The sequence below is a fragment of the Cupressus sempervirens genome, chromosome 2 (genome assembly GCF_028749045.1).
Source record: "Cupressus sempervirens isolate cs-2001-9-10 chromosome 2, ASM2874904v1, whole genome shotgun sequence".
Classification (NCBI taxonomy): Eukaryota; Viridiplantae; Streptophyta; class Pinopsida; order Cupressales; family Cupressaceae; genus Cupressus; species Cupressus sempervirens.
Genome location: NC_143119.1, coordinates 349,373,306 through 349,401,151, shown reverse-complemented (window position 1 = coordinate 349,401,151; position 27,846 = coordinate 349,373,306). Strand labels below are relative to the sequence as shown.

Sequence of the window (27,846 nt, the reverse complement as noted above, 5' to 3'; positions counted from 1 at the left end):
TTGAAGCCTTAATCTCAAACACTAGTCAAAGCATTTTATAATAAGCCAATGTCTGATAAGTCAGAGAAACGTTCATTAAAAACATGACAGTAGAGTTGGAGAGAGAAATAAGGACCATAGGAGAAAGGAAAATGCAATCGCAGTAAAACAAGCATAAGCACAAGCAGTCTCACTCCAGTAGAACATGCTTTTCTAGCACAAGAAATCTCATCTGGCAAGTTTAACCCAACTTTTACAAAAGCCTTAGATGGTAGTAACTTGTAAGCACCACTATATCCATTCCAAATGAATCCACAATAATGTGGAAGTATATGGAAACTAAAAAGTGTTCTATCCATCACTTTCTACCCATCACTAAGAGCAATTGTATTTTACAGCATCCACTAAATGTACATTAGCATTCAGGCAATGTCTGCCTCCCAAGATTAGGATCCATAATTACAGTCATTCACTGAAGCCCAGAAGCTCACTGAAGGTAGGAAACAACAGGTACCTTTTCAATGTATATGTAATATAGAATATACCTCGAAATAGGATACGGCAATATTCTTCCAATAAAAGAACATAGCAAGAGAGGAAAAATATATGGCTTTGTCAAACTCCCATTCATTTATCCTGATTTGAACAAGAGAACTGCCATCTGATCCAGATAAAAGTAGATGAAGTGCTTTGTTTCATGAGTAACATAGGAGCCTGAAATATCATTATCTTACACCATGTTAGAAACTTAAATGCTCTGTCTGTGAACAAAAGATCTGAACAAATCAAAAGTGAGGCTGCAAAGAGCAACATCTTTGAAAAGATTCCATAACATCTGCTAAAATTTGATGACCTAAGAGAAGCAGTTGGACCAAACTAAAACAATTATCTAGATGCTGACTTCCTCGTACCAAGAAGAAAATTAAACCAGTGTGTTTGTGAGGAAGAAGAGCTTACATAAAATAAAGGCTGCTCCAGAGAGCCAAGACTTTTTTGAAAATCTTAGCATTTCATTAAAAACTCATTTAAAAAGAAACAGCTATAAGCCCTTAGATTCCTCGTGCCAGAGGAAAAATTACATATGATAAGGCACATACAATAAGATGATTAGACTCGATCCAATACTCAGGTGAAAATGAGTGTGAAATGATAATGTATAATTATATTTAGGAAAAAGAAATGTCCAACGGAATACTTAAAAGTTACGATGAATAATAATTTGCATATCCCATCAGTCAATAAGATATTATTAAACAAATAACAAACCAGATGATTCATATTGAAGATCAAACAAGTTGGAACATTTAAAGAGATACTACTAAAACCGAAGGACGAACATTGATTGTGTATTAATTAATTCTACAAAACCTAAGGAAAATTAACGCCAACCTTTCCTTTTAATAGGAATTACCTGCAAACTGCAATATCAAGGCATGGGTAAACTGTTCTACCACCAATTCTGATGTTTACTCTTCCTATCAATGCATAAATTTCAGGCCTTTCAGCAGCATTGCATCAGAAAAAATCAGAGTATCACGTACAGATTAATAAATCGGGAGCATAAAACATGGAAGAGGATTCTTCAACACCCAGAAATGGCCATTACTATGTGCACAAAACCTCTGCGAATAGATGCTCCACTGGTCCCCTCTTGGGCATCTTGGGAAAAGGAAGGAACACAAAAAGGAGAGGCCTAAAGATATACCCAAACTCCTCAAAATGATATTTGGCTTTGAGAATAGCTTGCAGAATTGCTTGGAGATTGAGATGGGAACATACACTGTCTGTGTGTGCATGTGTGTGTGAAGTGTATATAGAGTACAGTTACAAAATGACACTTGGCTTTGAAAATAGCATGGAGATTGGGATGGGAACACAAACACCATGTGTGCATGCGCCTCAAAATGATATTTGACTTTGAAAATAGCATAGAGATTAGGATGCGATCGTTGGCAGCATGTGCATGTGTCCAGTTTCAAAATGATATTTACCTTTTAAACTAGCATGGAGACTGGGATGGCAATACAAATGTGTATCTGTGACTGCATGTCTGTGTATCTGTGTGTGTGTGTGTGTAGGAACAGTTTCAAAATGGCATTTGGTTGTGTGTGTGTGTCTAGGTACAGTTTCAAAAGGATATTTGGATTTGGAAATAGCATGGAGATTGGGATGGGAACACAAACACTGTGCGTCTGTGTGCATGCATGTGTGGACATGAAAATTGTGTAAAGTGTGTGCAACTGTTAAGCAATTATAGCACAGCTTTGATTAGCATACAAGAACCATTGCTTGTGGATTATAAAACGTCTCTTATGACAGTTGCAGAGACTTAACCCACTGTAGGCATTGTCTATTTCCATTCCTTATAGCGAACAGGATAGTTTAGACATTAGACAAACTGTTTGTGATTGTAAAACATGCACTGTGAGGTTAGAGAGACTTGAATGACAGGACAATTCAATCCATGAATGAGCATACAAAAAGGTAAATGTAATCTGAACCACAAGCAAAATCCATATTTGAATGCAAAAGGAAGCCAGCAAAATCCCAAAGAAACAAAAGCATCTAAATAGCTGTCCATATTTGTTGTTTTGTGTTTGATATGGATTAGGAACCAATTTGTATTCTGAAATAAGATAAGAATGAGGGATTGTAAAAGGCTAAAAGCACAAAACAACAGGCCAGAGCATAGTATAGGAGCAAACAAAAATCTGCAGTGATAAAGTATTGCAATTTGTATTCTGAAATAAGATAAGAATGAGGGCTTGTAAAAGGCTAAAAGCACAAAACAACAGGCCAGAGCATAGTATAGGAGCAAACCAAAATCTGCAGTGATGAAGTGTTGCATGCTATATTAGAAAATTGAGAGGAAAAATTTTGGAGATAACCCCAAAGCATCAAGAAACAGAACAATTCCATTGGGATGACATAAATGCAATAGATTTTGCTTTTGTTTATTTCTTTGGTCTTTTAGTTCTTTTTAGCTTCTTGTCACCTTCTCCTTTTATTTTATTTTCCTCTTTTTTCCTTTTACATTTTTTGTCGTCTTAATTTATCTTCGTACTTGGTACTGTTAGAATCTGAAAAGATTAATAACCCAGAAAACTAGTGCAAAGAGTAAATATCTAAACTATGAATGCAAATGATACAAAATCAAAATAGCATCATAGAGTTAGTCTCCAAGAGAGTAATGCAAATGCTGGAAGCAAAATAGCATTAAGAGGATGCAAAAATAAGAGATACAAATACAAGCCAGGTAGCATGCTTATATAGGCAAGGAAGAGAGAGGAGGTGGCAACACCAACCAATGAGGAGCAACCATCTATCGGACTAAAGATAGGAAAGTATCTTCCCAAGATAGCTAATGGATGCTCACATGTAGGAAGGTGACACCTCACAACCATTCACCTAATAAGACATGCTTTATTAACCTAAGCGAGATTATTAAAAGTGTAGGAAAAACCTAGCAAAATAGGAAAAACTAAAAAACTACACTAACACCCCCCCATAAGCGAAGCTTAGGTGGATGTAGAAATGGGTCCCGGCAACGAGGCCATGTTAGGTACCCAAGTACAATGCAAGAAGATGCAACCTCTGAAAGCGGGGAAAGAGAGAAAACCACAAGGGAAAAACCCTCCCCCAAAAAGAGGTAAGAACCTAGTGAAGAACTGAAGAAGTCTCCCGCTAGGGAAATTGTCCCCTAAAATAGGAACAAGGAGTGATCATGAAGAAGCAGCATCACTGAAGCATGAAGAACCGCAAAACTCTGTCAAAATGCTGATCTGTAGAACCCCCATGGAAATAGAAGGCACGAACCATCAACCAAAGGAACCTCCATGTAAATAGAAGGCACGAACCATCAACCAAAGGAACCTCCATGGAAATAGAAGGCACGAACCATCAACCAAAGAAGCATAGAACAACAATATAACCTCCCCTTAAGGTAGGTGAGGTGACAGGCAGCTGAAAAGATGGGCCAAAAATCTCTTACAACACAGGAGCCAAACTCATCAAGAGTGAGGTACAAACACAAATAAAGGCATGTGTCGTCGACACTGCATGAGGAATTAGAGAAAGAGAGCCTATAAGCGGCAAACAACTATCCCCCCCATGGCACTTTATATAATAGTGCGAGTACAACGAATCACAATGATGAAAAGGATCCCAAAACGCAAGAGTGGCACTTTATTTTAGTGCGTTGCATAAAGATGCTTACAGTGAATATCAACAATGATCAAAAAAAACATAAGGCTAAAACAACAGAAATTAAAGCCCAAAACGAAGCAACTGAAGCAACAAAATCAATCTCCGGAGCTGAAACAAACAGAATATCCACCAGAATGCTAAAATGCAAAAGACTGAATAGAATGTGTCTGGAATAGAATCTGGAACAACAACCAGCATCACTAGAAAGAGCACAGAAAGAGCTTTCCAACAATATAAAGAAGTCCAAAATTGGAGATCGAAAGCTCAAGATACGCCTCCCAGAGTGCAAAATAGAACATCCGACTTCGACTGCCATAACAGGCAACCAAACTGAATCAAAACTCAAAAACACTTGTACCGGCATCTCCGTCTCAGAACCAGCTTTCTGGTGCTTTTTTCGGATCGGAAAAATACCTCCATATGCAAAAGTTATGGCCAAAAAACCACAAGTAGGTCTTGATTTCAATGCATTACAAACCCTCATGAAGAGCATATGTTAAAAGTGAAACTTGGGCACAATAATCAAGGAAACGAATAGCACCACTGCGATCTACTCGAAAAATCATGCACTTTCAAAAAAAGAATCGCCTCGATATGAGATCGTATGAGAAAGTTATGATCCTCCGAAGTTTCCAAAACAAGAACTGTGCACAGTCACGGCTGAGAATCTGCAATTTCTGAAGAATTCATGCATGAAAATCAAAAAATAACTCCAATAGTGGATAGAGCACAAAAAAATAGCCAAGTTCATAACAAGAATCATCAAAATCGGAGTCCGTATGAGCAAGAACGAGACATTTGAAAACTGCATTCAAATCTGTGGCTGCCAACGGAGAGAGGTATGGCTGTAGCTTTGCATGCTCGATTCTGAAAAATATACAGCTTGCATGCAAAATCTAAAAGATACCCAAATGGTTTTTCGGGGCTGCGAACAAAACCCAAAAAGCGTTTTTCTTCCTGATGAACAGAAGATGTTGCTGTAGTGTAAATCAGATGCCTTTAACAGAAAAAAACGGCTCCAAAAATCAGAAAACGACCCCAGCAACCAAAATTTGACATGCAAATGTTGGATCAGCTTCTCAAGTCCATCAATGGCATGCTGGAACCTGCAAAACTGATTGAAAACTCCAAATATGCAAGTTGGTTGTCAGATTTGAGATTGAAACCCCAGAGAAAAATTGTTTTTGTCAAAACTTTTCTGATTCTCAAGGTCATCCAAAGATGCAAGAGAAGAGCATACTTCGTTTTTCAAAAAACTAAAATAAAGTTTATTTGCCCCCCCCGAATCTCTCAAATAAGGAAACTAAAATCTACTCTTGCACATAGAAAAGCTCTGATACCATGTTAGAATCTGAAAAGATTAATAACCCAGAAAACTAGTGCAAAGAGTAAATATCTAAACTATGAATGCAAATGATACAAAATCAAAATAGCATCATAGAGTTAGTCTCCAAGAGATAAATGCAAATGCTGGAAGCAAAATAGCATTAAGAGGATGCAAAAATAAGAGATACAAATACAAGCCAGGTAGCATGCTTATATAGGCAAGGAAGAGAGAGGAGGTGGCAACACCAACCAATGAGGAGCAACCATCTATCGGACTAAAGATAGGAAAGTATCTTCCCAAGATAGCTAATGGATGCTCACATGTAGGAAGGTGACACCTCACAACCATTCACCTAATAAGACATGCTTTATTAACCTAAGCGAGATTATTAAAAGTGTAGGAAAAACCTAGCAAAATAGGAAAAAATAAAAAACTACACTAACAGGTACGTCCTCTACCAACCCCCCTTCCCTTCATAACATTTCTTGGTCTGCAATCTTTCTACTTTCTCTCTGCAGCTCTCTTATCCTGATGCTGGAACAGCCACTTGATACAAAAACTCTACATAGCTAAATCCAAAAGCTCTGCACATTAATTGTTGTCGACTGAGAAAATCTATTGTTTAAAACTAAGTTACCGATTTGGATGCGGATTCCGAAGCGGATACGAGATGCGGGGATTTTTATTTTTTAAGGATGCGGATGCGAGAGGAAACGTGTGTGTGTGTGTGTGTGTGTGTGTGTGTGTGTGTGTGTGTGTGTGTGTGTGTGTGTGTGTATATATATATATATAAACATATGCAAACAAATGCATCTGATTTAGCTCAGGTGAACAATATACGAAAATAGATAAATTTCTAGCATATTACACAGGCCCAATTGGGGGAAATTCGAATTAGGAACTGAGGCGTTAAAACAGAGGAAGCAGAATAATATCAAAAATTGATTTTTTTAGTGACTCAACATTCAACATAAGGGGAGAGTTTTCCAACTGGAGTTTACGACAAGAGGAAAGTAAGCCCAATCTGAACCTGTTATAGAAATGATGGAATTTGGAGGAAACCACCTTGTGAATGTGGAAGGACCCATTGAATGGAGGAACAATCAAAATCATGTAAGATTTGTTGGAAACAACTCGACATGGAACTAGAAGCACTATTTGCGGGAAAAGAGTCATCATACCATATTAAATTCGGTCAGCAGGAAAATACTTACAAAGATCACATTAACATAGGGACCTCAGAAATTTGCGAAAGATGGAGATAAATCCTATAAACAATCGCAAGGAATGGGGTAGAGAGTATTGAATATATTGAGGAGTTTTGTTTTTTAACAAAGACAGGAAAAATCGTACATGCTCAAATACACAATCCATGCTCGGATGCTCACGGATTCGCCCGGAAGCCACCCGCAGGCATCCGGGTGGCTTCCGGTCAGCACCCGTAGTGCATCCGGAGGCTTCACGTATCCGTCCGCATCGGATGCGAAAGCCAGGCCCGACTGGCACGAATCGGTATCTGAGGTTTAAAATGATATTATAGTCAAATTAGTATAGGTAGCATGTTGTACCATGAGCTAGCTCTGCAGAAACAATCTACCCAAACTTAGACTAGATCATAACTTTGACACTCACTATTCTCAATGAAGAACAAGAGATCCGGCAACTGCATCACCCAAACCCTCCCCCTTCCACAGGTCAAGGTGACAAAAATGTCTTGTATAACGTTTGTTTCCCTTGTACAATATTTGCATATAGTCCCACTCCCTAGATTTCGCCAAGATGATGCATCACATGGTGACAAAAACCCTCTTAATTGAAAAAGAAAAATAGAAGAACCAGATTTTATCTTCTTTTTCAGTAATACAGAGCAAAATCTCATTTCTTAAAATAGGTCAAAGTCAATTCAATTAATCCATATCAAGGTTGCAAGGGGATGGGGGTACTTGGGGTACTTGGGGTACCAGTACAGCTATTTTTCATAACAGGGGATGGGGGTACTTGGGTATCTCAAACTTTATTTTTAATTATAATTTTATATTTATAGAAAATCTGAAATTATGCGTCATGACAATGATTTTTCAAAACAAAAACAGTGATAAAGTTTGCAAATGTAATATGTTGTTTTCAGTTTCAGATTTGCTATATGTTCGTAATAATAATGTATGATAAATGTTTAGATGCATAACAGAGAAGGCAGACTTTAAACATGAACAAGAAGATCATAAAACATATGAAATGACATATTGCAAATGATAAACTTCTGACTTGAAGAGTGACAAAGTTTATTGTTTTAGATTGAGATAAAAGCAAGTTTTGAAGGGGCCCCGAAACCCTTTACATCAAAAAGAAAGATAAACCATTAAGCACAACCACGTTTTAAAAGGACCTGAAACCAACTAAACAACTAAACCAGGTTTTACAGAGACTTGAGACCAATAGATGTGACCAAAAAAAATAACCATAAAAACACTGGAACCTGGAAAGACAACAGACTAGAGCAAAGCAACCTGAAAAGCCTCCCAAACCAGTAACGCAACCAATTCACCAACAGAAAAAAACCACTCAACATAAGGGAACATAAGATTTTCCTTTTGATTTGAAGTTTCCCTTACGCGATCGAAGGGTCATATCTAAAGGGGGAGCAGAAGGCTTAGCCTTCTTTCTTTTAACCGCAATCCAACCGTCCTCATTCTTCGTTGCCTCAGCCACCCAAGCCTCAAAGGGCAAAGACTTGTGGAACCCAAGGGACACAAAAGTCGTAACAAACTCCATGTGACAATCAGACGACGTCTGGCCCCTAGGAGGATCATCCAAAACAGGGGAAGAGACCAAATCCTCAACCACCGACTCGGAATGATCGCCATCCTCAGCCACAGAATCCGCAGGAGCATCCAAGGAATGATTCACCAAAGCAACCTCCTCAACCACCGGCTCAGAATGATCACTAGCCTCAGCCTCAGAATCCACAGGAGCTTCCAAGGATTGTTTCACTGTGTAGTGTTCAGAGGAGGCCCCTGACCACCAAGAAGGTGATCGCCTAGATTTGGATTTCCCAACAACACAATGAGCAGCAATGTGACCCGTCAAGTGGCATTTCTTGCAACGAAAAGGGATACCCTCGAAATCCAACATTTGTGTCCAAGAACCCCTCAGGGAATCCAAACAAATCGCCTCAGGAAGGCCCTTAGAAACATCCAAGTCTACAAAGAAGCGTGCACAGGTTGAGTGGAGAATATCTAAAATGTCAGCATCCACCTATAAGAAATCCCCAATAGCATTCCCAATAGTTTCAAAAACCGAGTCATGCCAAAGATGTATCAGAAGATTAGGGAGCCGGACCCAAATAGCGAACTTATTAAAGGATTCCGAGAGTGGATTAAAATCCATATGCCACGGTTTGGCCATAAGTGGATATTTGCCCAGCCAAGAGAAATTATTGTGACATAAAATAATCTTCCTGTCATTGAAACTTTGAAACTTAGCTATAAAAAAAATTTTTGCACACAGGAAAATGTGGACATTATTATCTATCAGTGGCATCTAGTTCTTGGAGATCCAGTCATGTAGATCAACAAGAGAGGGCCAATAGCCACGGAAGTGAAAAATTGCAGCAAAAGAAGAAAGCTCTTCTACCGTATGGAAAATGTCTTCAACTGATTCTAGATCAAGAGAAACCTTAATAGGCTTTAAAGCACTTACAGGCGAAACTTGAGAGGGCCCAGATAAGATGGCTTGAGGGAAAGCACCATGTAACCCGGCTTCAAAGGCAGCCACATCAGCAAAAGTCCTTCCCCCAGAACCAAAAGAGCCTAAACTAGGAGCAGGAGATCCAGAAGCCGAACGAGGGGCAAACGGAACCCTACCCCCACCCACAAAAGAAGTCGGACGAGGGGCAGACTAAACCCTACCCCCACCCGCAGAAGAAGCCCCACCCACAGATGGAACTGAGAGAACGGGAGCATCTCTAGCAGCCACCAGATGAACTCTGGAACAAGGAGGAAAATGGGGAGATGCAAAAGAACCGTCGCAGGCGCCTTCCACCATGCTCACAGATGCAAACAACGCATTTTGAAAATGCGCCTGGGCGAGAAAGCGGGCAGAAACCATTCCTGATATCAAGAACAAAGTTATCTTACTTGTAAATAAAGTTTGTTGACAAAGTTTATTGTTAATCAATATTTTATCAAAGTTTCAAACTGATTAGGTATTGAATAAGCTTGATAAACAACAAGCTGATACACGCAAACAAAAAACCGAAAAAAATAATCAGAAATCTTAATCAAGGTCCTTAGCTCTGATGCTATCCACCGAGTACCTGGACTTGGGATATGTGCACCCAGTACTTGGGTACATAGGTACGAGTACGAGGAGCGTGGGTACGAGTACCCATGCAACCTTGATCCATATAAATCAATTTATATTTTTCTACTTTTATTGAGCAACTCTTGAATCATAACCATAGTTGGAAAACTCTGACTTGGCAACAACTCCCAAGGCCCAAAAAGTTTTTTCAACAAAAACTCAACTAGTTTTTCAAAAAATCTCAAGAATCTTAAAAACCACTTAAATTTAATTAAAAATACTTTTTTTTTTTGCAAAATTCAATAAGAAGATGTGTCTAATGAGTTAATTAAAGAGAACACAAAAGAAACGAGCAGATTCTATATATATAAATGCATAGTGGGTACAAAATTGCATTCTCATGTGGAATGCTGATGGTAGGAAGCAAAATAGTAAATAGTTTGTGTAAAACTAAAAGTAAATACATCATTACAATTACATCTCTCTTCCCAGCTCTACTAGCATACCGTAATTCTCTATTTTATATAATATATATATAGGCTTTTTGCCTTTTGATTTTAACCCCAAAAAAAAAAAAATTAAAGTTTTATAAAAAATTAAACAAAAACTTATAAAAAAGAGCTTTTCTCAAAAACTTGCGGAGTTTTTACACTAGTTTTAAGGTAGCTGAGTCGCGATTTTTTCCGGCAAAAACTCTGTGATTAGTAGGAACTTGCCGATTACTGAGCGATTATGCCAACTATGATCATAACAACTATAACAAAAAAGAATACGTGCTTTGGGATATTGCATCAACAAATTTCTTGTGTTTTCTAATGCGTTTTCCTAAAAAAATGTGCTCAACATCCTCTCCGACACTCCTAGACACCTCATATTTTTTTCAGTCATCGTTATCATCACTATGCAACACTTGCCGCTGCAGTTTATTGTGAAATCCACCTTTTCTATTGAACCCAGTACATGTCACTGAAAGGGAGCTTCAATATGGAAAGTATTGCAGATATAGACTTCAATCCCATACAAAATATGAAATAGCTGAGAGAGAACAGTAACTTACAAAAATAAGATCTAGTGTCTCCTCCTGAACACAATGAAAAAACAGCAATTGTCTTAGATTGAAGCTCCTGAAAAGTCCATGCAAGAAATCATGACAAACCCTGACGGTTTTCAGAATGGAGCACATCAATACAGAAGATAGTGGCATGTGTTGTATCAAGGCATGTTGTATAAATCTAGGGACTATGCATCCATGGAATGGTAAATTGAGTTATCCAATAACATAAATTTCATTTAATACAGATGTCACATCAGCCTAGAATCTGAATAACATAAGTCCTAGTTATGAGGGTGCAGAGAAAGCCCCAACATTGTGGTAAAATCAAGCGGGCAATCCAGGATCCAGTCATTACAAATGTTCCCTCACCTTGAAAACCATGATAAAAGGATTGTTTCCCCCACTTTGAAAACCATTTAACAGCAATGAGTCTTCTCAGCGGCATTCAAGCTTATCCCAGCTAGGCATTAATCCACTGAGCCCGGTTTTGACAGTGCCCACCATTGCCCACTGAGCTCAATCTGGTTTGTCTGGTGTTAAATTTGAATAGGCGGGAAAAAGTTAATTAATCAAATTCCAGGTGCAACAGGTCCAGAATAACTAATCCAGAATATCAAATCCGAAATATCAAATCCAGAAACTGACAAAATCTGGAATAGCAAATTCCAGCAGCCAAATGGGCCCTAAATGGTATGGAATCCAGCAGGAAATAATATGGTGTATGGATGAGTGATGATGCAGGATGTCAAATATAAATTCTAGCAAACTGAACAAAAACAAGTGCAGCTAGTGTATGATGATGAACTCAGCCACAGCATATTCAATGACCACTCCAATTCCCTAGATGTTTCCTATTCGAGAAGCAAAGTTCATGATATCTCTAAATTGTTCATTCAACCACCTTCCACTCCAACCTCTCACAAATGCTTTCTATTAATGTTGCAAACTTAGGATAACTATAAGGAGTGGGCAGGAACTGAAGCTAAGAAGTGGCTGAATTTTCTCATTTAAGGATTCACAAAGCATTTCAAGCCACACCTCAAGTCCTACATCCCTGTCCAATTCATTAATGATACAGAAACACAGTTCACGTCCCTGTAGGTGCAGGCATGTTATATGTTTTGCAGTACAAATTCAGCTGGGTGCATCCATGGATATGCCCCAGGCAAACCAAAGCTGTAAAAACACAAAACTAAAACAACACAAATTAGAAAGAATTTTTAATCTTTAATGTCAGTTCACTGTGTGATGGCCATGCTGGAAACCCAGGTGAGCATGGCACAGTGGTGTGGCTCTCTGTCACTGTGCAATGAGGTGGCAAGTGCAACCACTCAACCAACCCAATATTCCGCATTATTAGTTGACCATCCAGGCTAGTGCCAGGGCTTTTGCTTGGCCTCCATGTCAAAGTTACCCCATGGGACAAGCTTTTTTTTTACGCTCTATGTGCAGAAGGCCATCTAAACAATAGTTGTTGGTGTAGAGTTGGTTTGCCCTCTACAAACTTTAAGCACAATTATGTTCTCTGCCTTCTAGGAGTCCTGTTCATATAGTTGGTCATCCACATGCAGGATATCCTGCAAAACATCAACTAACCTACTCAGAACAACCTACATTATAAGACACCAACAGAAAACATCATACACAACTTTCCAGGCACCTTACAATTCAAGGTCACATTCAGAGACCATTTAAAGCATGACATTATAGGATTTAAAAAAAAATCAACCATAATTTATTTGATTCTAAAAAGTCAAGAGGTTTTAAACGACTTTTACTGTAATTCATTTTAATTTAATCTGTTGTGGTAGTTTTAACCATGTCATCTACCTTAATTCATATTTGATTTCACTTTCATGCTAAGTAGCCAAATCGGGTACGGGAACGGCTACGGGTACATGGGTACGAAACATTGGTACAGCAGAAAAAATTTTAGGGTGTTGGGTACAGGTACAGGTATGTCCACATAGATATATAAAAAAATTATAATATATATATGTATATGTGCTGCTATAAAACATACCAATATCAAAAACAAATTAAATTTAGAAATCACATACCAATACATATGCTGGCAGTTAAAACAAAACCATTACAAATTTCAGATTTTGAAACATATGTAATTTAATTTAAAATTCAGTTTTCGATATCAAAATGATCGAACTAGTGTCATGAAATATAGTCATTGTTTGAAATAGAACTAAATACTAGAAATCACTGATCAGCTCACTAATCAGAACCATATGGGTCATCATCAGTATCAAGATTGTCATCAACATTGACATTAGACGATTGAATCCCACTAGCACTTGCACTAAAAATATGATGGCTACTTAAATCCTCCATTGGTAAAGTTGATGCACCAATAGAAAGATCCAAATCAGTAGACTCCAGTTCTACATCCCATAACTTTGCTGCCCCTTCCTTGTACTCATCACTTCTGTGAGTAAGAAGGCGCAAATTTGAATGTGCATAGACTAAATCCTCAACTTTGCTTGATGCCAACCAATTGTGCTTCACTGAATAAATGAAGGAGTATATACTCCAATTTCGTTCAGCTGAAGATGAACTAGCAACCTAATGAAGCAAAGGAAGATCTCAATGGAGTCTCTAAAATTTAAGTAAATCAAATGAGTTTGTTAATTTCAAAATGACAACCAGATTGTAAACAAATTCATAAACTTACTTGTGATAAAACTTTGATTGCTAGAGTTTGGAGGTTTGGGGATTTGTGGCCATTGAGGTACCACCAAGAGTGAGCATCATTCCAATACTTGTCATGAATAGCAGCAAGACTATGACCAGTGGATGATACAAAATCAGCAAATTCACTGGTAATTGCATCCTCCATTTCAATATCAGGAAAGAGTTTAGCAATAGCTTTCCTAAAACCTTCACCTACTTCTACATCACAATATGGTGGCACCCTTGTTGGCAAAGCAAGAATCTCTTCACTATAATATTTGGGACTCAATAAGAAGGCAAGAAGATGGAGTGAGGTGGTCATTTTGTTCCATCGCTCAACACAAATTGATCACACCTCTTTGAAGAAAGTTTCTTCAAGGTTTTTCCCTTTTGCATTTATAATGGATCTCATATTCTCAATTATAGGGTCTATTCCATTATAAACCTCCCCCAAGCATGGCTTATCGATGTCAGTAAAGCGTATCATACTTAGGATGGGCTCTCTTGATGAAGAAGGTATTCTGCACAATTCTACCAAGTTTCATCCAGAATTCTTATCCTGATATTTGTTGCCCTCTCACTATTGGACTGCCTCCATATGTTCCATTGTTGGCTGATCACCATACTAGAAAGTGCATCTCGAACATTCACAAACCGTCTCAACACAGTTGTATTCGATGTGAATCAAGTCTCAGCAACCTATTTGAAAATTTAAAAAAAGTAATGAAGAATAAAAAATATGTACATATGTAATTTTGCTGAAATAAATAACTAAAGTAAACATAAATTGTAGTATTTGAATTTTGAATTACCTTCAATAGCTCCAACAGCGAGAATGATCTCATTTTAGTACCCAACTTTTGCAGCTTGAGGTTGAGTGAATGCGCGGCACAAGGTGTCCAAAATATATGTGCGAATCATGTCTCAACTAACATACCAGCTGCTCTGTAGTTCTTTGCATTGTTTGTTACAACTTGGACAACATTCTAAGGGCCTATCTCATTAATGCATTGTATAAGAATGTTAGCAATAAATTGTGCACCCTTCACTTGGCCCTCACAATCTACAACTTTTAGAAACATTGCCCCTTTAGGGGACTTGCAATCACATTAATTAAGGGTCTATTTTTGCATCCTTCCACCCATCAGAAATAATGACACACATGTTTCTTTCCATGAGGCCTTAATAGGAGCTAATGCAGCTTCTATATGTTTGACCTCCTTTGTCAATAAAGTGATACGAACCTTCTCATAACCTGGGCTTGTGTACCCCTTTGGAGCTTCATTTATTTTTCTTACCATGTCTTGCCAATAGGGTGATCTAGCAACATTGAATGATAAACCATTTGCATAGAGGCATCTAGCAATCGTTTCATCAACAATATCTCTAGCATCATTATTAAATGCCATCTCCAATGGTCCTCTTGCTCTCTTTGGATTACTAGTCTCATCTTCATTTCTCCTCATAAATGGATGGCTTTCTACCACAATATCAAGAGCAGCACTAGGTGTATGACTATGAGATGATGAAGCATGCAACTTCTATGAGCCCCTTCCTTAGCCTTTAAGCAACAGATGCCCATACCTACTTCCAACCCTTGCATTTGCTTCCCCTTGTTCCTTAATATATGTTGTTACTTTAGAAGCTAGTATAGGTACATTATCTTTTTTTGGACAAGATTTTATTCCCTTTCCAAGAATTGCACACAAATGCCCTTTCACCCGACTATACGAACTTGCATACTGCACATCACACCTAGGACATATCCAAATACATGTCCCTCCACCAAGAACATGCTCTAAAATGTTCAAATGCCTCCATAATGGTGAAGTTGGGTCCATAGTGAATGAAGGAGTAGTGCTTGCCATAATAACTACTAGAACAAGAGCATCCTACAATTATATAGAAAAGCTTTTAGAACAAATAATTTCAATTAAATTTAAATGATTATACTTAATAAATTTCTGATATTAAATGTGAAATTCAAATATTATATTTTTTACTCTTAAATTCACAAAAAAACAATTCTTTACCATTTAAATTTACTTAAATTTATATTATCTACTTGTTTCACTTATCAATTTAAATTTTAAAATTATATATAAGAATTTTTTTTTAAATTAATACTTAAATAATAATAATGATAACAAATATTAATTTTAAATTAATTATTTAATAGATACTATTATTAGAAATTAGAGGGTATAATTTTTTCAATTGTAAATTTAAATGAAATTTAATTTACTAACATTAAATAATTTATATTTAAAAATTAAACTTAAAAAAATATATAAGTTGCAATTTATTTTGTTTTCTATTTATTTAACTAAAATCTATAACTTAGTTTTAACTTTTTTAAACTTAAAGCTTATGAAATAGATAAAACAAATAAAATAACTTTTTAATTTTAAATCTTCTTAAATAAAAAAATGACCTACCTTAGACCTTTGTGGCAGGCACTGAACGCAATCAAGAGCAACGACAACACCATCGTCAGAGAAGCAAACGCAAACACCACCAAAAACGAAGACGACAACACCATTGTTTGTGCATACACAGCAAACCACCAAAAATGGTAACATGAAACACCACTGTCTGTGCAAACCTATCAAAAAGTTGAAAACAACAAGTGGAAACACTGTCTGTGCTTGCACATAGAGCCGTTGTGGGAAGGAAAAGCAAACGCAGTGAATGAAATAATAACTTAAGTCGCATTATTGAAAAAGCCAAATTTTAGGTTTTCCTTTTTTCGTCAAAGTCAAATACACATTAGAGTCGACATGGAATCGCCACGTCAGCAACCACAATACTCCCAAAACGAAACCAAAAAGGCAGAATCGTATTTCATTGTAAAATTAGTACCCTAGTTGATTCCACAGTCGATTCCATATGGTTCCCAATTCAGAATCAATTCATTTTCGGGTACAAATGGCTTAAGGTGACAATTCAATAACATAGCTTTCATGATAGGTCTTTATTTATAAAATATGACAACAATTGTTGATTAACTAGTTCTCTGAACTATACTCCTATTTTAAGGCTAAAATATCCCTATATTTGTACAAGTGTTCCCAAAACAACCCAAACCAAGAACTTAGTAATTCCAACAATCAATATTCCATTGGTTATTCACATAGCTGTAATAAAAACGAGGTGTTATATTTTGCAACAACTTTCCATATAATCCCAATCATATCTTTGGAATTTTGAACAATCTTCAAGATTTTCCGAGGCTTTTAAATGTTGTAACATTTTTTGTGTATAATTTAAAATGCTTAGAAGTTTCGGCCCTTAGTTACCGATTAGGGATATGAATCCAATTCAGGCAAGTGAATCGGATTTGTGTATTTGTGAGTATGTGTGTGTGTAATGTGTATATATATGTATGTCCATATATATACATACATATATATACTTAGATATATACATACATACATATACATATATATACATACATATATATAGATATATATATACATACATATATATACATACACATTATATATATTTATTCCAAATTTGGCCTATGGGTCCTTGGGGATTCATGAAGGATTTGTGAGGATCCGAGTGGATTTGTGCAAGATCCTTGTTTTGAACTGTGGATTCGTCTGAATTTGCAAGTAAACAAGGATCCTACACAAATCCACACGGATCTGAATCCGAATCTAGCCTCCTAGTCACGAATCCAATAACTAAGATTCAAGACAAGCATTATATCAAAGCAATCAAACCTATTAAGTGAACGAAAGGGCAGGCAATATAAGAAAGAACATTTCTGCATGAAATAAACACCTCAAGTCCATCAACATCCATAAATAACTTGTGAAATCCTGTAGGCTGAAAAAGCTTTATGAAGCACTAAAAGAAAACATTCCCTTTTTCTTTATATCAAAATTCAAATCTTACCTGGTCCATGCAGTTACCATTAAGAGTTTGAGTAAAAGCATGGTGGAAATGCCCAATCGTGGAATTGTAATATCCCCTCGGATAGTAAAACATAATCAATAAATAGCTAACGGATTCTTAGATATAATAATTTATTTTTAATAATTAGAAATAAATTATTGTCAATATATATCATAAAAGACATTTTATATACTGAATATACATGTTCAATATTAGAACATAAATACTAATTCATTTTAAATATCAAATTATAAAATAAATATATAAATCATAATGATATGACATAATCAAACATTACAAGTACTAAAGTAATGAGTTACTACTTAAACACATTGCATATTAGCCAACGAAGTGACAATTTTACTTATACAAATGAGACGTTGTGACTCATCAAAACATATATATACTTGATTGTTAGAAGTGAATAAGGTATTGGGGAAATACATTAAAATGGGTGGCAAAGTGATTTTAATAAACATCGAGATATGGAGAACGGCAGATCAAACAGTGCGCAAGAAGGAAGAGCAGGTGTGAAGGACAAGGCAAGGCAGGGGTGAGGGACAAGGCAAGGTGTACAAACCCATCCATTGCATACTAGACACACCCAGTCAAAGTATTGTCAAGACTAATGGCACAACATCAAGAAAAGAAAAATCACAGCATTCCATTTGTGACTTTGGAAATATTATAATTGACAGTCATTTGTTCAAATAGCAGATAGCTCGTGTATCACTATTCAGCCGACCATTTACACACAGCAACTATTGAAAGACAACACAAGTCATTAAGATAAGGAGAAGAAAGTATATTTTTAAAGGGCAATTGCAAATCAATACAATGGAGGTGTCCAGAACGGAATAGGACAGAAGCATATTTACCTTCACCTTGAAATATAATCCACAGACCCGTCAATGTGTCCTGCGTGGATTCCACGATGGAAGAAAACATTGAAGACCGATTTATGTTATATGGACTAATCTGGCATGAATAAAAAAGAATATTAATATCATCGTGAATGGAAAACTGTGGATAATGAAATCATACAATAGATCACTATTCGTCAAAACTGTGCCATAAAGTCCACGCAGATCTGAGCCCATGCATTACCACGCCAGCAATATATTGCATGTAACTATTCATACTAGGTGGGCCAGTGGATTCCACGACATAACAAGCAAAGCCTTGATCGAACATAGTATAAACATTGGGCATCAACGATGGGATAAGGAACATAACCCAAGGCATTCCTTTGATTCAACCCTAAACATACCCATGTTGACATACCTTATGAGTATGATGTTGTCAGCCAATGAAGATATAAAGATCTTAATCACATACATTATAATTGAGTAGATACTATATATTTTAGGGTCAATGTTCAATATCAATCTCATTAATGATTTTTAAGGTATTTCTTAACATCATTATAAATGACTATTAAATATATTCTTATATGATATTATATAAGAATAACCTTTCATCTTTCGATCATAAATACAAAGAATATATATCATTTGATAAGTAACACTTATTATAAACATTACAACTCGATATAACGAGATACAAGCATAATGGACCCGATCAAGGGACATTAATATATATATATATATATATAATTTACTATCATTTCTTATCAACATTCAGTAATATGGTGCATTCAGAAAAGGAAACTAATAAAATGGTGATATCAAATTATTATACCTTTAATCACTTATCCTGGATTCTATAGAGGATGAATGTAATGTTCATTAGAGATAAATTCTCAAGAATGAGTTGGGACTCCATAGAGGATGAGTGTAATGCTCATTAGAGATGGATCTCGATATCTTTAGGGGGGCTATCGATGATTGTCATGGTCACCATAGTCTCAGGGTTCATGCCCAAATTTAGGCAGATATGGTTACCATATAAAATGAACCATATATTCATTAGAGATGGATTCCTATCTAAGGGGGATTAAAAGAACTTATGGTTTCCCTAATCTCCCATAGGCAATATATATACTGAAACCCAATCATATGCATATGCGTAGGCTTGGATAACGATGTCCGTATCCAAGAGATCTTGGATTAGTGTTCTATAGAAAGACGACATGATGCCCGATCTAGAGGCAATCCTAGGATCAATTTCCCTTACTAACTTAGAATAGATTACATTTCTTACTCATATATTTGATGTCATGCTATACTAATACTGGTTTTGCAAGTAATTTGTGAGGAGAATATCCAAGGACATTACAGGAATGCTTAGAACCATTTGTTAAAATTATTTTTTCAAAATAAAAAAACAACTATGCATCTACAAGGTTGTGTCATGCCTATGACACCAATGACAAATATGTTCATCATACGCATGTAGCATGTCACTGTTGATGCGAGTTTTGTATCACTTACAAAACATATTAGGATTTGACTATTCGATATGGGATATCAAACATGCAACTCCTCTCTTGAAAAGTTATTGCTCATAAGACATGAGTATAACTCCAATGTTCCTTACACTGTTGGATACTTGCTTAGTTTTATCGATGGGATTTGTTGATAATCACATAGGCAGCCTTACGCTATTTATTCAAGGATGATTTAGACTTTGGTGGGATGAAGGTGATGGTGGCTTGGTTTGTGAAATGTGCGGAGGCAAATAATGTTAATGGTGGTGGTGATGGAGGATGTGTCTGCCAGTGATGATGTTGATGGGAAAGCGATGGTTGTGGAAGGTGGATGGATGTGCTCTGATACTTAACTTACTCCTCTAACTCCCTCCTCTAAACTTCGACTACCCAACTACTCACTATTCTACTCCTACTCCTATGAATGGAAGGTTAGCAAATGGATGGGGATCGAACCTAATGAGAGCTAACGAGCAACCTCACTTCCACAGGTGCAATGATTCAAAGGAATAATAAACTAGTTTACCACACAAAGCTTCTCAACCAACCGCTAGGATGCTAGTGGTCTAGTACTGATCTCTATCAAACATTTACCAATGCTACCATACAACTATCCATCTACTTCACTCCTACTTAGCAACTTGAAATGAAACCAACTTTAACAACTTGAAAGGAAATCTAACTAAGTGGGAGTAGAAAACATGCAATAATACCCTATGTTCTTAATCAACATGCAAATCGCAACAATGAAAAAGAGAGCAATTTTGGTATTATCTTCGCAACAATTTCTCCAACCACTTTACAAATGAGAGCAAATGGCCTTTTATAGGGGCTAGAAATACAATGAACGATGGAGATCAAAACAAGATCAACGATCCAGATTGGATCCTCAAAACCCTAATTAGGGTTCCCACCCCATCGGCCAATGAGAAGTTGCCACCTCATCAATGGACCAATGAAAAAAGTGCAAAAAGTGGCAACCAATGAGAAGGCACCAAAATGGTGGCCAATCAGAAATAGACACTTGTCCTATTCTAAAAGAAAGAGAAATTTGCCACTTGGGCTTACATCAAATGATCTTCTAATATAACTCTTCCCTCTTCTTTCATCTTCTAAGCTAAGGCAATGAACTTAGCTAACCTTTCATTAACTTCTTCCATAGGAGGGCAAGGTGTGTGCTTTGCCCTAAGTTTCGTTGACTTCACCTCGCTACTTGTTGTTTGTAGTATCTTTTCGTGGTCCTTCTCATATTCCTTCTCAAATCCAATAAAAGCATTGAGAGAAGAAAGGGTGCCCAAATGCTTCTTCTTGATGGCAACCTTTCCTAGCTCATCCAATCTCGATCCAAAATCTGTCTCATTGATATCCTCTTCTCTTTGCCAAGGGGGATTGTCCTTCTTTCAATCTTTCCCTCATCTGTATCATGTCCACTGTACTGATATTGGTGTCGGTTATTCTCTTCATTTTCGAGAAGAAGGGAGTTTTGGGCATCATATCCTCTTTGTCTTTCTTAGTGTTTGCGCGCTTGGGATTCTTACTTGCACTAACATCCTCCATACTCGTCACCCTATTACAGGATGGTAGAGTGGTGGCCCAGAAGGCAAGTAGAACCAAGAGGAGCAATCCTTAGACTAGAACGAAAGAAGGATGTCAACTTAAGGACCCCTTGCAACTCTAGATGATGAAAATTCACCTTAACCAATAATCTTATAGCGACTTTTCGGAACTTAGGATATGACTTCAAGAATTTCAAATCCCTTTGCAAATCAGAAATTTATCATGCAATTCACCTCCAAATAAAATTACCCAACCTAGCGCAAAAATCGCAACCTCTTGAAAAAATCAAAATTTTATCTTCCACAAAATTCGGCTCCCACAAATTTCGGCTCCCACAAATTTTGCCTTCCACAAATTTCGCCCTCCATAAATTTCGACTCCCACAAATTTCACCCTGCACAAATTTTGCCAAGCAAGAAGAGTGCAGATCTGCTCTTGCAAAATCACCAACACCTTGAGAAGAAGTGAGAAGTGAGGAAGAAATGGGAGAGAGGCCTCCTCTTATACCCAACTTTCTTCTTGGACCCTAGGAGAAAGAAAAACAAATAATTAATGCAAAATTATGGCCCACAATTAAATACTTAACCAAAATTAATTTTGCCATGATGAAAATTAACTTTCTAAATTGCCAATTAGTTCTAAATTGCAAAAACAAATTAAATAATGCCTTGAGGGTGTTAAATATTTCCATTTAATGGGGGTTTAGTAATTAATATGTCATTAAATTTGGATTTTGGCTAACCAAAAGCCATTTTTTCAATATTAAATTACCAATTTCATTAAAGGCAAAAAGTTTTCAAGGCAACTTTAATCTATTAAAACCAATTTTTTTGCAATTTCTCTCCAAATCGATTTAGCTAAGCAATTTTAGCTTTTTAACACAAATAAAATTATTTCTCTAGAGCCTAAAATCGATTTTGCAATTTTATTTCACCATCACAAAAATTAATCCTTTTCACAAAAATAATCAAGATTTTCCAAAAGACCAGATCTAACAAAATTTTCATTTTTTGAAAATTATCCAATTTTATACAATTATATCCAAATTTTCAAAAGAAAACGTCTAAGTACAAAATTTATAATTTTATCCTGCCAAGTGTTGCTCTTTTAAAATTTGTTCGACCTAAGGATGAAGTTGGTGGCTCTGGAAAATCAAGTTGAAACTGGGTGAAAATAAATCTAACCCTCTCCCCACTGGCCCTGAAGGTGTCCAAGACGTGAAATCTTCAAATTTGAAACCTCTGGACCGAAAATTGCTAAGGCAATCGAAAAAAAAGGAGATCCCCAAAATTTTGGGGCGATGGTGTGAAAACCTCACAACGGTCACCTCTGTTCAATTTATCCCAATGTTTCTCCAAGTTTCAGGTATTGAGGGGCGGATGTGAAGGAGGGCCAAACAACCATATTTGGTGACACTAGAAATACAACAAGTATAATGATATATAAAATTTATATGCAAGTTTTTTATATTTAAATAATTCAAAATCACCTAAATAAAATAATAACTTGGATAAATTCAAAGGAGGTTGAAATTCCAACAAGACAATAATAGCAATCTATTGATTTCATGCATCATAGCCCATTGAGAGACTGAAAATCATAGACATATTGTGGCATATGATTTATAACGAGAGATGTCTTAAAAAGAAATATTGCATCAAGGTCAAAATTTAGGTCAATCATATTTTGGAAAGTTGCTCCTATCTTCTTCTCCTTCTCCTTTCCTCTTGTCCTCCATTTTACTCTTCTTCTCCTTCACTTTTCCTCTTCTCCTCCTTTTTTCCTCCTCTCCTCCTTTTTTCCTCCTCTCCTCTTCTCTTTTGATGAATGTATGGCAAGCATTGGCATGAGTTTTATAAGTTGATTTGAGTTGGGGTGATTGAGGGCCAAGGAGGATAAAAAGAACCAGTGCATCATGGTACAAGTAAACACACCTGCTTAAATTGGGGACCACATCCACATGTAGAGATAATTTGTGTTGATCACAATGCACTGATTGTTTTCAGACAGCATTGGCAAGCTACCCTTGTAGAGCTTTATTCACTTCAAAAAATTTATTTTTACTTGTTTGTTGTTTTTTATGCATTTAATGTGGACAATAGCGATTCATAAAATGGCCAAGAGGAAGAAGGAAGTCCCTAAAATGACCAAAAAAAGAAACACTCCTTTTAATGACACATGTCATGGATGTCTCCTTCGAGTGCCCCTGTCCCCTGTACCCCTATCCCCTGTACTTCACACAAATCCATGGAACACTGGCTTGTTAGAATTTATTTGCAACAACCAGCCATGGTACTCTTTAACATGTAGATTTGTGTCATTTGGATTCTAAACTCCATGCAAATCCAAGGAAGATGGAAAGTGTTCCTATCATAGTTGTCAAAGGGCTCTAGTCATTGGAAGATAATAGCCCTACTAATTTGTCCACTAAGGAATTGATCTTGAGGTTTTGCAATGGTGATACATTGTAGATATCGTAGGGTATCATTTTTTATTTTACATTATTTCTTGCTAGGAATTAGTGGTGCCTTCTTATTCCCATCAATCTCAGAGCTTTGAGTGTTTTATTTGCACTTTTTGTAGAGAGAAGGTATTTCAACTAGGTTGCATGGGTACGCATACCCACACACTTGGTACGTGTACCCATGTACCCAATTACCAGGTACACATAGCTCGAGTACTAGGTGCTCAGTGGATAGCATCATAGCTAAGACCTAAGTCACAAAAGATGTCAAATTTCATCCAAAATTTTTGAATTTTGGCAAGTTTTTACCCTTCCCGAACTCCATCTGAATTTTATGATATTTAATATAATACTATTATTTGATAGAATATTATTTGATTTTAAAATGATAAGAGGTATTAGTTAAATTCTTAGTTACCTAGTTCTCCCCTTGGCCCTTCGAGCCAGGTGAATATCAACCTGGTTCTTGGTCCTCGTCCCAATTCCTTTTTGGGTCCCACTTGGGTTTGAACCCAAGCAAGTTGGTTCCTTTGACTCAAACCTAGGTCAAATTAGGGCAGACCAAGGTAGACCGAGTGCAAACCAAGTGCAATTCCATTGAGAACATTCTATAATTTAGTGCAAAAAACAATTATTACAAAATTTTAATTAAAATTTTTAGCATTACAAACAAAATTTACTAAAGTTCAAATATTTATTACATTAAATTTTTTATATCAATTTTTTTATAATGGCCCTTGTCCGAATAATTGCAAGCTCTATATAGTGATAAATCATTTTTGAAACATTAAACAACATCTTCAATAAGTGAAGGGAGTTGCAAGCTACTTATATAACATTTTTCAGGTAGGATGTTAATCACAAACAAACAAGTTATTTGAACAATGAAAAAGTAGTAAGCGTTGGACAACTTTGAAAGCAAGAATGTTATTAGTGCAGTTGATCACAGTAACATTGACAATGTTTGTGAACCAACTAATGCCTTTGATGAAGAAGAAGATGAAGATTTAGAAAATCCATTAGATGATTGAAACTTTGCATAAAGTTAAAATTGTTGAAAGCCTAAACAATGCTACTTTAACTCCATATTATTTTAATATTTTGGTGTTGCTAATAGATATGATGCTAAGATTACAAGTTTATAGTGTTTTTATTGTTTTTATGCTACTATGTGGGATTCTAATCTTAATTCATTTTTCTAGGCTGCATACATGTGTGTGTGTATTACATGTTTGTACTAACAAACCCAAACCCCATTTCAAGATTTTGACGTACTAGCGAATCGGTTCTTAGAACCCAAACTCGAACCGGTAACTTATGTTAAAATATTTAACCATGTTAAACTATTTTGACAATTTAGTGGATATATTACAAATATTTAAAAATACTTAAATATATATAACTTGAATTTAATGTCAATTTTATTTTCTAAATCTTTACCCTAGTCGAATTTCATTCAAATTTTATGATCCATGAACTCGAATTTGAATTTGAACCTTGTGAGTTAGGCTAAGACCCTGATTAAGATTTTGGTTTTTTGTTTTGGTTTTTTGTTTGCATATCAGCTTGTTATTTATCATGTTTAATTCACTACATAATCAATTTGAAACTTTGACACAATGCTCATTAACAGTAAACTTTATCACTGTTCAAAAGTCAGCAGTTTATCATTTGCAATATGGCATTGTTATATGATTTGTGATCTTCTTGTTCATGTTTGAAGTTTGTCTTCTCTGTTATGCATCTAAAAATTTATCATATGTTATTATTACAAACATATTGCAGATCCAAACTGAAAAAATTCATCACATCTGTAAACTTTATCACTGTTCTTGTTCTGAAAAACAATTATGACTCGTAATTTCAGATTCTCTATAAATATTAAATTATATTAAAAAAATATTTGACGTAACCAAGTACCTCTATTTTGAAAAATAGTTGTACCCTAAGCACCCAAGTGCCCCCGTCCTCGTGCAAACTTGTATTTCAGTTGTAATGGTGCAGAGCTTAACTATAATTAGCTCTTAATTTTTAATACATATTTTCATTAGCTCACTAAATGTTATCATCCCTTTTTTTTCTTGTTAAATGTTCAAATCTAATATATTTCAAGTTTTCAAATGTTAGCTTACACAACAGAGACATGAAAAAAGCACATCGGTAAAAAGATATCACCAGGAGTGCCTAACCATATGTGACTGCGTATGCATGTATATTACAAATACATGAAATAAATCAAAATACAGTCAGCAAAATCAAGAAGCAAAAATGACCAATTATTATGGTTGAAAACTATAATAATGTTAGCAAAAATATGCTAAGCTGCCACTGTAGAATCAGGTTGATGTCTGATCAAGCTTTTGTGATAGAAAACTGTGTAACTGATCTATTTTATACAATTTACTCACACGGTCCTTTGCTACATGCAACATCCATCATCCAAAAGAGAAAGGTAAATAGTCTCTAACTAACAAGCAATATGTGATGATTTCGATGATTAAGCTCTAAAATCTCACAGTTGAAGTTTAAAAAGCCATAAAAGTTCTATCCTTATTAAATGAAGGTCCTAAAAAAACATATGCAGTCCCTAATAGCGCTTAGAAATTACTGCCAACCAAAGTTTCAAATGAAAAGTTTGAAAACCTAATTATTAAATGAAGGTCCTAAAAAAACATATGCACTCCCTAATAGCGCTTAGAAATTACTGCCAACCAAAGTTTCAAATGAAAAGTTTGAAAACCTAATTACTAAATCAGTGGAAACCAAAATAATTCTTTGAAACCCTAGCTAATAATCAGTGGAAACAATATGCACAACCTGTCTGTGAATGCTTTTGTAACTATAAAATTGAACCACATGTTAAAGAATACCATTTTTAACTTTCCAATAAATCTACTTCTTAAACAGTAACAAGCAATGACGATGGAACTCTTAGGGCCCGTTTGGTGAGCGGAATAGGAATACGTATTCTGGAATACGTATTCCAAAAATGATGAATTCCTTGTTTGGATGCACCAAAACGGGATTGGAATACGAAGCAAAAATGGAATACGTATTCCATTTTTGGCTCAAAAATGGAGTTTTGCAATTCTACCAAAATAGGTGGTATTGGAATACGTATTCCTATTCCATTTTTTTTATTTTAGAAAACATAAATTTTCGGGTCCACGAATTCTCATCAAATATTGGCTGAACCAATCGGAAGAGAGGAATACGTTCTATTCCAGAATACGTATTCCTATTCCGCTCACCAAACGGACCCTTACGAAAAACAGATCCCAAACTAAGTTCATGATGGCAGTGCCCTCTGGTGAGATAAAATTACCCAAAATCCCAAAGCGCCTGACAAACACAAGAAACAAAACGAGAAAGCAGAAAAGCGGAACAGTACCAAAATTTCGGCCCACAATGCAGTGCCACGTAGGCGCATGCCTCTTGTCAAATTCCTTTTTGATATACGCTGCAACGTCCTTCTCTACAGTGTGGACGTCTAGGGCCTGCACAGATCAATAAATATACTTGTTAAAGAACAATAGGGCATCAAATACTGAACAATGCAAAGCTATAGAGAGACCTGAGAAGCGCATTGAATGGCTTCCTCCTGCATTTCCTCGCTCATGTCAGCGCTCTTCACGATCGCTTTCCGATTCGGCTTCTTGTGCTCAACTTCGTTTTCCACTATGCTCTTCTCATGTGCTCCGCCTTTCAGCATGATCTTTTCCTCTGCGCCGCTTTTCAACATGCTCTTCACCTCCGTCATTCTGCAAATGCTCTGTTTCGAGCAGGGGTACACCAAGTATCAGAAAACGAGGGTTTCAGGTTTCTGGGTGATCTGTGAGCTCTACAAATGGATGGACTGGATGAAGACGTGCCAGCAACGCAAAGAAAATAACATTTGAAAATAATTATACCGCCAATAGTTTGATGTATGATGTTCGAATGGCACTAACGTAGTCGGTGCCACGTCTATATTCGGA

The 27,846-nt window shown here is 36.3% G+C and overlaps 2 protein-coding genes across 2 annotated transcripts; both read right to left on the bottom strand.

Moving 5' to 3' along the window:
* On the bottom strand, window positions 1-27,846 carry LOC149572573 (uncharacterized). The gene is made up of 3 exons (XM_089813672.1): window positions 27,444-27,846; window positions 27,261-27,366; window positions 1-693 (listed from the first exon to the last, which is right to left on the bottom strand). Exons 1-3 carry the CDS (start codon window positions 27,627-27,629, stop codon window positions 611-613), a joined length of 375 nt encoding a protein of 124 aa, XP_089669798.1. The 5' UTR covers window positions 27,630-27,846; the 3' UTR covers window positions 1-610.
* Window positions 12,076-14,277, bottom strand: LOC149572574 (uncharacterized). The gene is made up of 2 exons (XM_089813671.1): window positions 13,555-14,277; window positions 12,076-13,445 (listed from the first exon to the last, which is right to left on the bottom strand). Exons 1-2 carry the CDS (start codon window positions 13,873-13,875, stop codon window positions 13,098-13,100), a joined length of 669 nt encoding a protein of 222 aa, XP_089669797.1. The 5' UTR covers window positions 13,876-14,277; the 3' UTR covers window positions 12,076-13,097.